General features: G+C 42.5%; 1 protein-coding gene across 1 annotated transcript; it reads right to left on the reverse strand.

Annotated features, from left to right (window-relative positions):
- Window positions 1–211: 211 nt before the first annotated feature.
- tamalin (trafficking regulator and scaffold protein tamalin) lies at window positions 212–11,692 on the reverse strand. Its single transcript, XM_061057878.1, has 8 exons — window positions 11,346–11,692; window positions 8,442–8,494; window positions 7,223–7,277; window positions 5,633–5,735; window positions 3,821–3,914; window positions 2,202–2,268; window positions 1,298–1,364; window positions 212–1,041 (listed from the first exon to the last, which is right to left on the reverse strand). Exons 1-8 carry the CDS (start codon window positions 11,544–11,546, stop codon window positions 557–559), a joined length of 1,125 nt encoding a protein of 374 aa, XP_060913861.1. The 5' UTR covers window positions 11,547–11,692; the 3' UTR covers window positions 212–556.
- Between the last annotated feature and the right edge of the window lie 120 nt (window positions 11,693–11,812).

Raw genomic sequence — 11,812 nt, forward strand, 5'->3', positions numbered from 1 at the left:
CCACACACTAACCCCCCAAAAAACTCTTGTGATAACCGAGGAAGAGTTTTTGGGGGCTGTAAAAAAAAAACAACATTCTATATTGAAAAGGAATCTCAGATCCAAACTGAGGAAATGACAAACAGATTGTGTACGACTCCAGGTCTGAACCCTGATTTAAGTTTGGCAGCTATAGAACCCGCAAAACTTCTGCACAGAACGAAAAGCAATATCATCTTAGAATGACACATATTTTATTTTAAGGAGCTGTAACTTCAGCAGAAAAAATAAAAACAGGATCAGTTGGACTCAAACTTGTCTCTTACAAAAGTGGTCAAAACTAAAGTTGGGTGCATGCAGTAAAAACAGAAAATCCTTCATTTTGTACATAAACAAGAGACAATAAATAAATAATTTAAAAGAACAAAAACAAATGGAAACAAAAGGTTATGTACAGCTTTTAGGGCTCCATTTCTCTTTGGTCTCGTCACTCTTTGGGGCTGCTTGCACTGTTTTCTTTGGCGGTCTAGTCTTTACAGTCACGGCTGTTTCAAGTCTTTAAAGTTCAGTCTGCTGCTCACAGTTTGCTCTCCTCCTCTTCTAGCGGTTTGTTCAATCCGGGGATGAATTTAAGGAGGCGCCTGCGGAAGCTTTTCTGTTTGGGCTTCCTCTGCAGCGAGTTGAACCCTCCCTGTTTCTCCCCTGACGCGGACGACGATGAAGACCCCCTCATGTAGCTGCGCGTGCTGGCGCTGCGGGTCAGCTGCGTCTTGGCCGACGTGAAGAGCTCGCTGGCGGGCCGGAGGCGCTGCTGCCTCTGCGGCTGCTCTTTCTTTCTGCCTGCGGCGGTGTTGTCCGACTCCACAGGCATGTCCGTCTGGTGCAGGCAGGTCTGGTAGAGCGGGTCGTCTTCGGTTGCCGTGCTGAGGAAGCTGGCGCTGCTGCTGGTGCTGCCGGTGCTGTGGAGGGCTCGCTGGGCGGCGGGGCTGGGAGTGCCCAGGCTGCCGTAGATACCCGCTGACTCCAGGGACTCGTACACAGCAGCATCACTCATTACTATGCCTTAAGAAGAGAAGAGGAGAGCGGAGTTAGGACAGTCTGATACCACTGTTATGTAATTCAAGTATTCAAACTGAGCACAAGGCATTCCTCTGAAAACATGTCATTGTTATTAGTTTATAACAACTGGAAATAAATGGTTGCAAGAATTAAAATCAAGCTCCTTTTATACATTATAAAATTTGTAACTGTTTGATTATGTACATTTTGTAAGCTTAGAGGAATATCCTGGTAATATAAAGTAGATGAATTCACTTACCATGAACAAGCCTCTGCTCCTGCACCATCAGCGACCGATATTCATCCCACTTCTCGTGAAGAGTTTGCTACAGAGAAAAAAAGAGAGAGAGACTTTAAATGATTGTGACCAGAAAAACAACAACAACAACATAGACTTGAACTGGAATATTTACTTTGAAAAACAAAAGTATCAATGACTTATGAGTGAACAGCATTACATGCCAACAGCTCTGTGTTTATCTTGTGATCAGGCGATGTTGATATACGTCACATTTCAGAGCAGAAAAAAGAATAAAAAGCTGAATGATAGTATGAACTCGGGCGACAGAATACATCAGCCTGTGAAATGTTTGGTTACCTTTTGCGTCAAGAAAAAATCATGACGCCATGTGAGCGACAGAAAAGCTGTGTTGACTAAGAGTAAGAGTGACATGCTCAAACTGAAAGGATATGACACACTAAAGGTCTTTCCTGAAAACTTCAACGGCAACTTCATACGAAAATGACCGTCTGTGTTCTCGGGCGGTTTATGTTGCACTTATTGTACAATCTACATCTAATGCAGCGTGTTCAGCATCAGCACGTTAATCTTTAAAAAAAGGTGGGATTAAGATCCCAGGAAGCAGCGGTGTCACGGCTTTCGGAGGCTGCAGGATTAGAGCGGGACAGCTGTTGTGATCTTGGGAGGGGGGGGGGGAAAGCGCGCTCACTCGAGCCACTTCACAGTCAAGAATGTGTGCAGCCATCAGCGAGCCTGCTGGACAAACTGCTGATGCAACAGGTGGTGCAGCTGGGAGGGACAGGTGTGGAGGGAGGGGGTGAGGTTGTCTAAATCTAGCATGTCACATAGTGTGTGTGCGCGAGTGTGTGTGTGTGTGTTTGTTTGAGTCAAAGAAAATCTGCAAAAGAAAAGAAAGTCTCACCTTCAGAAACTGCAGCCGGGCTTCCAGCTCTGCTTTGCGGATCGAGTCGCTGTAAACCGTCTCCAGTCTGTGAGTGTGAAACCAGCAGGAAAATTAATTAATCAGCGTCACAGGAAGCACTTGTAAAAACTACAAGAGCAGTAAACAGCAATTAAAAAAAAAAACACAAGCCTGACCATATGAAAGAGTCTTTTCATGAGGCGGCGGCGGGAAGGGGTCTGGTGTCAAACGGTTTACAAGCGAGGGGGGGGAGGATGAGGAACATATACAATTTCCACTAAAGACACTTCAAATCCTTTGAATCACAAGAGCGGGGGACCGACGTAAAGAGCTCATTTTCACTTTGACGGTTTATTCCGACGCGACTTGTAAGTATAATTTGATGATGTCAGTCTATTAAGTCTGTTCCTGAGCGCTGATGCGGTTCACCTCGCGTCTTTTTCAGCAGCTAAAAGCTAACAGGGATGTGCTAATTGTCCCTTTTATATCTTTTACAAACAGGAGGAGGATGAGGAGGAGGAGGACAAAAGTGTGGCTCAAATTAAACATCTACAAGACACATCCAATCCACACAGAGGCTTATTTAAAAACCTCTCCCTGAGTTTATTAAATTACTTTTTTGTCCTTCATTCTTTCTTGATTTTTGTTTTCTGATTTGAGAATCTGCTTGTCAGAGGGTCAGATAGCTTTTGAAACTTTCTCAAACTAACAATCTGGTGTTCACATACTTTTCTCTGTGACTGGTCAGCTATGTAGTGATGGGAAACAAGCCATGGGAAGACTTTTCAACCTCTCTTTTACGAGGCTGTTCAGAAAGAAATCGAAAAACTCTTTTTGCACCCTGACACGGTCAAACAATACGTCACACCTTTATCTAAGCTTAAATGTCAACATTCACTGGGTCAGTTTCTTAACTGAATCTATTTTATCTCTTTTATTTATTATGATAAACACATTTATATTGTGGCCTGTTTTTTTGGTTAGATATCAAAGTTAACTGAAGACGTCCGTCAGACTCAGCAGATGAATAATATATAATTAAAATGTTCATATGAGACAGACTAGTCACTTTTAGGGAAGTAGAAATAGCTTATCACCATTTCCAAGAGTCTGAGGTTACTGCATGACTTTGACCAACAACCAGCCGAAAGCCCAAATATGGCAAAGTAACAGGGATTCAGATCGATAAAAGCAGGAAGCTCTCATGATTCAGACGCTGGGCGCATGTGATATTTTTTAAATAACTTATACGAGTGGGTAGCTAAAGTCCCCCTTTTGAAGTTGATCAAAATAATGTCTCAACACATTCACTGAAGTGCGTAATAACTAGTGAAATAAAGCAGAAATGCAACACCTCGAAACAAGTTACAAGGAGTCACTTTTGTTAAACTTTGACATGTTGATTCATTATCAGTCAAAATACAGACATATTAGTTTGGACGCCAGTTTTTTCAGCAGGAAATCTAGGACTCCGGTTATTTTTAGACAGCACAAACAATACACACAAGAACTGAAGAATTTGGGGGGAAATAAAAATAAACCGCGGTCATGTGACAGCGCTAATTACAAAATGATGTTTCGAATAACACGTCCTAAAACTCCAGTGTTTCTGTGTGTACCTGAGAGTGTTTCCACACGCTCGGATGAGCTGAACGATCTCCTTGTGCAGATATCCTTCCACGGTGGCCTCGTTAACACTTGCAATGGTGTCCCCTAAAAACACACACACAGACACAAATAGAAAACGTGTGTGTTAACCAGCAGCAACCATAAGATCAGTGGCGCTCTTGAATGCACCGTGGCTTCAATTACAACAATCTGCAGCCAGCTTTTCTAAATGAAGCCTCGACACATGTGCAGCACAAATGTAGAGGTCCATGTGTGCTTGTGCAGAGACGGCGTGAGCTTATTGGAGGCTCGGACTTCATCGCCTTAGCTCCATATTTGTTTATCTATCGGCGAGAGTTTCACCGTTCCACTTCAGACCCTGGGGTCAGTAGATGTGATGTAGACTCTCATGCGTGACAGCTTCCCTTTGTGAGTCTCGGCACAAAGCCCATTTCCCTCTTTCAAAAAGCGCCGCCTAAAATCTGCGTTAAACGATGAAGTCAGCGCTCGCGGCAGAGACACGGGGGAACAATAGAGCGAGCATGCGAGGAATGTAGGAAGTGAAACTGAAGTGACATACGTAGCTTTGACGGAGGGAGGAGGAGGAGGAGGAGGAGGAGGTTGAGAATCACCTTCCTCCTCCTGCTTTATTCTGGAGACAAAACCCTGAGAGCAGATTTGTGTGACTGAGTGTTCACAAGTTTGAAAACCAGAGAGAATTTATAGAAGCAAAGTAGCACAGAGCTACTTCCTCTCATCGCACTCTGACTAATCTTTCCAACTCACTGAGAACAGGGAGCTCATGATGTGATACAGTGGGATAGGATAAGTCACGATATGTGGCCCACCATTACTATGATATCCCGATACAGCGATTCTGGGTTAATCGGCACATTGCAAGACAATCATATAATGACTAAACTGAAGAATAAATACAGGATTCATGTATTCTCTCACTGAAATTTGATGTCAGTTTCACCTGTCATCATGCTTCATCCTGACTTCCGTCTGACACTCTTCTTCTTTTGTCCCAGTATCATCTGCTCACATTACCCTCTGTCTCTTTTTTCAAGCCCAGCGCAGGTTCAGCAGACGGCGGTTCATCACGGGTACGGTTTTGCCCGAGATTTCAGCCTCTTTGCAGATATTACAACGAAGAGCAAAGTCTTCTAACTGCTTTTTGTAAAGCGTCTTAAGACAGCATTTGTTGTGAATTTGCGCTACACAAATAAAGATTGATTGATGTCTTTAACCCCACCATGAGGGGTCATGAAGTGGTGACGTGACGAGACAAATTGGCAGGGAATTTGTAAAATATATAAATGTCGACACCAGAGATTTGATAATTGTATCACACGAGTCAGGGCTACACTATAAAGCAGTATCCATATTTTGTCCCACCCCTTCTAAAGAATCAATTATATGTGCTGCTTTGTTAACTGTAGCTTTATCTGGGAATTTTAAAAAAGGACTCAAAATAAAGGGAGCCATGTTTACCAAATAAAAAAAAAAAACTTCTTTGACACATGGGCGAGAGGAGCTGGCAAACACACGTTACCTAAAATAGCCGCTTTCTGACTTTGTTTGTTGACTGGAAAAAGGAGCGGGCACACGGTCATATTTGTACTTCTCTAAACAGCACGAGAGCTTCTGTTGACATTTGGCACACAAAAGTCAGCCGGCAAACACGGTACAAAAAAAAAAAAAAAAAGAGGATGAGCTGAACCTCCAGACACGCTCACTTCCCCTCCAGTTATTTTTGGGCATCGATACAGCTGGAATAAAAAAAAAAACACACAGACGTAAAAAAAAAAAAGACTCACCAACTTTGAGTCCTGCTTCCTGCGCCGGGCTGTCCTCGTGCACCTTGCACACGAACGTGCACATCTCCACTGAGTTTTGGTCCTGATGGTGCAGGCCGTAAGTCTGAGAGGAGACGGAACAACCACAACGAAGATAAGAAACTGAAATACCTTTACAAAATCTTTATCTTTAGAGATTGTACAAACAACAGAGCAGAACAAGTCACTGAACATTCAACATTTAAAGAGTTATAGTCACTTTTATATTTCATTATATTTAACATTAGTTTACAAACTAATTTAAAGGGCATTTCACTCTAAATCATGTTTATTGACAAGAAATGTGCCTTTTTTCCTGACGGTTCAGAAAGCAGTCACCACTCAGTAATCAATCTGTTTCGGCTCGGTAAATGCAGAACATCTTCCTTAACTAGCACCTGCTCGTTACGTGACAAATATTTTGTTGTCATGGAAACGATTTTTTGTTCCGCGACTTCCACGTGTATTTGCATGCTCTTCCTCATTTCAGTCACCACCGTCTCTCAGCTGAAGGTCACTGCAGGACACAGATAAACTTCCCTGTGTCGCACAAATCAGTCAGCAGCCGTCACGGCGCTGCTGTCGGCGCTCCGCAGCTCCGGGCCTTTCCCCCCCCCCCCTCAACAAACCTGTCCAAAGACTTGTCCCCTAACGATAAAAGTGATCAGACTTTCCATCTGTTACAGTCAAGTGGTTCTGTAGAAAAAAAAAACTTGAATCCCACTTGGACGAGTGTCTCTTATGGAAAATTTAAATGATTCAAATCTGCCCGTGTTTGCTGCTTCCTTTTTTTGCGACCGGGAAGAAAAACACACAGAAACTATGGCTCAGATGCAAATATCACATTTACATGCTGGAGCTGGATTAACATAACAGGCACTAAGGGACACAAATAAAGAGGAAAAAAATCTCATGTCTATCCCTCGCTCTCTCTCTCTCTCTCTCCTGACCCTCAAACCGATGCTCATGATCTCACTTCCTGTTGGCTACAGGCGGGCAGGAAGGGCAGGAACCTCCATCCATACACAAATAGAACAATATGTCTTTTCCTTCAGAGCGACTTCTGCTTCCAGAAACTCAAACGAACACCAAATTTTTTTATATATATTTCAGAAAACTATTGAAAAAGCGGCGTCTACAGCAGAACAGAGCGGAGCTTGTGAGGCGGCACCTCCGGGGGGCGACTCGACAGATCTCACAGATAGTGAGGTCAAATGTGTGAAACGTCCGCATGCTAAGAGTGAAGCCGGTATTAACATTTGGGAGCGTGTGAGCAGACCGCACGGCTAAAAATACTCATACTGGGAGAAAAAAAAACAACAACAACAGCATCTCCACTTCTCTTGGGTCATGGGACTAAAATCAGCGAGTTATTTGACTGATGAGCGACCTTTCAGCTCCCGCCAGCAGATGCTGGGATTAAGAGATTTACAGGGTAAGATGTACTCGAGAATCATCATCCTCTGACAGAGATGTGGCCGAGCAGGGAAATCCCGTTAAATGGCACTCAAGAGGTTAAGAGCCCCCCCACCTCCCCACCCTTTCCAAATATGTTTCCTTTAATCCTCTTACCTGGATCTCAAAACCGAATGACTCTTCTTCCTTCTTTTCCAGGACCACCACCTTCCTGAAAAAAAAACAGAAAGAGCACGTGTCAGTTTATTCCAAAGAATTCTTTTACGTCCTGCACGTCTTCCCGTAGAAAAACCTCAGCTGAGTCATGACTGCGAGGAGCTCATTTAACAAAACCTCAAAAGTCCTCAAATGTGAGAAATGTTTACTCTATTACCCGAGTTAAACTTATTCAATGTCGATAATTTACAAGATAAAAAGAGTATGAAAGGAGATCGATGAGGCCTTACATGCAATGTGATGTGCAAATGAGCCAGCAGGTATATAATATGTTAAAGGTGCACTGTGGAGTTTTGGTAGAGACATGTGAAATGTTCATAACTCTAAACACAAACATGTGGTCTCTGTAACACTGTTTGAGGATAAAATGCTACGCGAGACGTTATGGTGAAAGCGTAACTCTCCCGGTAGCTTTTAAACTCTAAACAGTGTTCAGGGACCCATTTTTTTTTTTTTACTTTTGAGTAAAAATTTGTGTATTCAGTTCAGGAAATGCAGAAGAGAATGGTTTCACTTCTCCAACTTTCAAATTTCACTACCAAATCTACGCAGTGCACCTTTAAGAATTTAAATTACAATCGTTAGGCACAGTAAGCATATTGGGAAAACAATTTAGCATCTCCTGAAACACAGAAGGACACACGATTGACTATTCACAAAAAAAAAAAAACACACGGCTAACATTCTTATTTCACAACCTGTTAACACTTTGATGATGTGTGAAATCTACTCCTGTTCTTCAGTTATCAGGGTAACAGTAAATCTGTGGATTTCATTCAAACTGAATTTGTGATATACAAAATTTAAAATGAAGGAAGTCAAGGAGGAAGAGGCCCAAAGAAGATATTATGTCCTCAGGATTCCTCTCTCATCCTTTTTCTTAATTGCATAACAAGACGTCTTCTGTGTCCGGCAGTGCGCTGGACGTCACGGCTGAGCGTACAGTGAGAGGGTCTGTTACACTAAAAGGGACGTCATCAAAAGACCATCACTCATGTTGGGGGGGGGCAGCACATTAAAATTCATGACAAAAACCTCAAGATGCATAATGATGGCTGCCACAGTGGAGAGGCCTTTGACTCGGAGGATGAGAAAGATCAAGCCATGAAGACAGGAGAGGTGAATGAAAACCAGATTAGAGGGGGGGGGGGGGGGTTACCTTTGTGGTTCTGGGGGCAGTGTGAGGGGTTTCCACTTCTGCAGGCCGCCACCCTGCGCAAAGAGAACGAAACAAGGGAGAGCGTGTCAGACACTTGCGTGAGGCTGAGGCAGGATTACTCATGAGGGATTCCCCCGAAAACAACGTTTCCCGACACACCTTTACACATCAGACCGGTGGAGCGAGTCCCCGACGCTGCACACGCGCTTTTGTGATGTGTTGTTTGTGTTTTTTTAAAGCCACTGGGCCATTGTGTCAATATGAAAAAAGAAAAAAAAAACACATCTAGAGGTGAAACTAGAAATGTGCGTCTGACTGCTCTTTGTTTACCTCAAGCTGTCAGAAAAGGACAGCGTCTAAATTTAGCCTCCACGTCACACAATCACAAGCTTCTCTGTTGATGACGAATTGGAAATTTAAGAGTCTTTTGGAGCAGCTTATACGGATTCTATAAATAAAACACAGCGGTGAACGTTGAGCCTTTTACAATAAAGGCATTGAATGAAAACCTGAGTCAACAGCCGGTCAGGACCTGGCCCTACCTGGCTGTGTCAATAAGGAAGGCATCGGTCCACTTAATCACTTACTATCAATCCTCGTCTGTTCCGACTCGATCATGTTCAAATGCAGCTCGTATGAAAGGGCCACTTTGTGCCACAGCCTCTCTGCTAGTAAAATGTTGCTTTCTTTATGTCCCAACACTTACAGAATTGTCCCGGCAAAGTCTCAATGAGTGCATTTATTCCCCCAAAAACCCACAGAGAGCGCTGACGGGGGCGTCTGGAGCGGGCTCCCTGCGCCTGGGTGTCGCACAATGCACTGTTGTAGCCCTTCTCTGCAGCTACTGGACACTTATGTATATGTATGTAGGGCTGGGGATAATGTCCCTCTGTTTACAGTGCGAACTCCTTTTCAACGGGCGGGGGGGGGGGAGTCCTATTTCTTGAGAATCTGCAGATGAATTTAATCTACAAAAACATTAACTGAGCTTCACCTGGCACACAATGAACAGGAAAATGTGCAGAATGGCCTCGAGAAGAGAGCAGTTTTCAGCCTGGCTAAAGCTGGTGCCATCCTGTAGAGAGGGACGGGCGGTCAGTCTGAACCGCTGCTCCTCAATAATGCTTTAACTGATCCAGGCAAACAAGTTGTTATCAGGTTTGAACGTTTAACTTGATTACCATAGATTAGGTTATCTTCAGCTGAAACGCTCGTTTTTGAAATGAGGGACACATTTAGAGAGCAAAGCCGCACTGACGGGTCGACTAATCCATTAGATGTTTACTACTTGATGAATCTACTATCATGGTTATGGAAGAAGGGGTAGGACCAGAGAAGTGTTTAACCCTTTATCCCTTTTGAACATGAACTTTATCATTTGAGTTATTTATTTGTTGCTATGGATCCTGATGATCCAGTTTGTTTTTTTTCCTTTTTATTTTGTGTTTGTATTTTCTTAACATGTTCAATAATTTGACTAATAATAATAATAATAATTTATCAGTTTGACTTATTTTAAAATCTTTACAGTGAATGATCTCTGGTTTCTCTCCTCCTCTCTGTTTGAGTTTTAGACAAAATAGACATATGAGAAGATGTCATAAGAACAAAGATTGATATTTTTCAAACATTTTCTGACTTTTTTTTAGACCAAATAATGAATAAACGAATCGAGAAATGAATCAATCAGTTAGGCAAGAGATATAAGAACATCTCACTTGCAAGGTCAAAGTTGAATGACTTCTTCTTAGAAATATTTGTCTTATGATATCCATCAATTCAAATCTAAAAAAAAATCTTTATTCGATCATTTGCCCGACTTCTAATTTTGATGTGTATGTTAGCATGCCCACGTTTATTATGATTACATAAAATACCTGTGATGCTCTCTCAGCTACCTTCATGAAATCACCTCCCTTAATTCACTTGAAGCACTTGTTGCTTCGTCATCTTTAAGTCCACATATGATGTACTGCACAGTTCAGGCTCCTGCTGTGCCTGACAGTATAGATCACATCAAGTGTTTGGGTGGTCCACACTTGCCCCCCGCCCCCCGCCCCCCCTCCTACTGTTGCCCTCAGTGAGATGCCCTCTGAAGATACACCATGAGCCACATTTTCAGACTCACAAGACCACAGATCCGAGCAGACTGCATTCCTCGCAGCATCAGACTTTAACTTTCAGATAAGGTTATGCAAAGTTCATCGAGTGTCTCGCCTTAATTACATCAAATAGTCTTTCTTTCATGTAATAAAACCACAACATTAATCAAAATGTGCTGAAAAAAAATCAACTGATCAAAGCTAGAATTGGCACTGTGTTTCGCTGCCTGTAGGCTTGAAAAACTGGGACTAAGCAAATTCAGGTTGAGTCTTTCTAAACATATTACAAATAATCTCTTACTTCTGGCAGCTTAACTAATAACAATTCAGCAACAAGTGGTGAAAAATGTACAGTCCAAACCCAGAACAAGCACATGACTAGATGAGAAAGGCAACATAATCTGAATATTCTGCCTGTAGATTGGGATAAAATGAATGTTAAACACGTTGGATTGTCTTTTTTTTTTTTAAACATTTGGGACTTAACTTCTTTATGATGTGAAACCCTTTTACATACAACCTCCTCCTTTTGTCAGGAAAATAAACAAAACACTTCGAAATGGCACTTAATATGACTCATGTTGATAAACAAGGCAAAAAGGGTGAAATATTATGTCTGTAGATTAGTAAAAACTTGATATTAAGGATGTTTAAAGTTCTTTTTTGAACATTAAGGACTCAGAATTAAAAATGAAATACACAAACTTAACTTTAAAAATGAAATACACAAACTAACTGTATTGATCCATTGAGGCTCTTGGAGAGAGAAATAGTTTCTCAAAGTGTTGAATGGACTCTTTACCTTCTTGAAGTTTCGGGGAAGTGTCCCTCCAGAGTAAGCCAGGGTCTTGTAGTTGTAAACCTCGGAGGGGTTTGCCGGCAGGTCTCTGGTCCTGCAGCTGTCTGACTTTGATGAGGTGAAATAAATGTCGTTGTCTTGAGATGCGGGTCCAGTGGGGTCCGGCCCGCTTGAGTTCACCTTCTTCAGCCTCCTGAACGTCATGTTGAGCTCACAAACGACCCGTTCAGAGTAAACAAAACAAACATAAATTGTTTTTCCTTCAGCGCCGAGAGAAAGATGCTGCCGGGGTCGTTTGAACCTCAACGTGGAGTCAACTCACTACAATGTCACTTCAGTGTGTTTCTTCTGAATAGGCTGGGGGCGGGGACTTTAGTTGTGAAGGACGCAAATGAGTGCCAATAGCAGTGTTGACGTGCATCCTTTATGCTGCTTTCAGGTGCACCTCGGACATTTCGATATCAAAAATT

This window comes from Labrus mixtus, chromosome 15 (genome assembly GCF_963584025.1).
Source record: "Labrus mixtus chromosome 15, fLabMix1.1, whole genome shotgun sequence".
Lineage (NCBI taxonomy): Eukaryota > Metazoa > Chordata > Actinopteri > Labriformes > Labridae > Labrus > Labrus mixtus.

What these genes read in the sequence shown, in the direction of transcription:
- tamalin (XM_061057878.1), bottom strand. Translation starts at nt 11,546, where the DNA reads ATGACGTTCAGGAGGCTGAAGAAGGTGAACTCAAGCGGGCCGGACCCC. An exon ending in CATTCGGTTTTGAGATCCAG is followed by an intron (nt 5,736 to 7,222) that starts GTAAGAGGATTA and finishes GTCTCCTCTCAG; the next exon opens with ACTTACGGCCTGCACCATCA. An exon ending in CCCGGCTGCAGTTTCTGAAG is followed by an intron (nt 1,365 to 2,201) that starts GTGAGACTTTCT and finishes TTTTCTCTGTAG; the next exon opens with CAAACTCTTCACGAGAAGTG.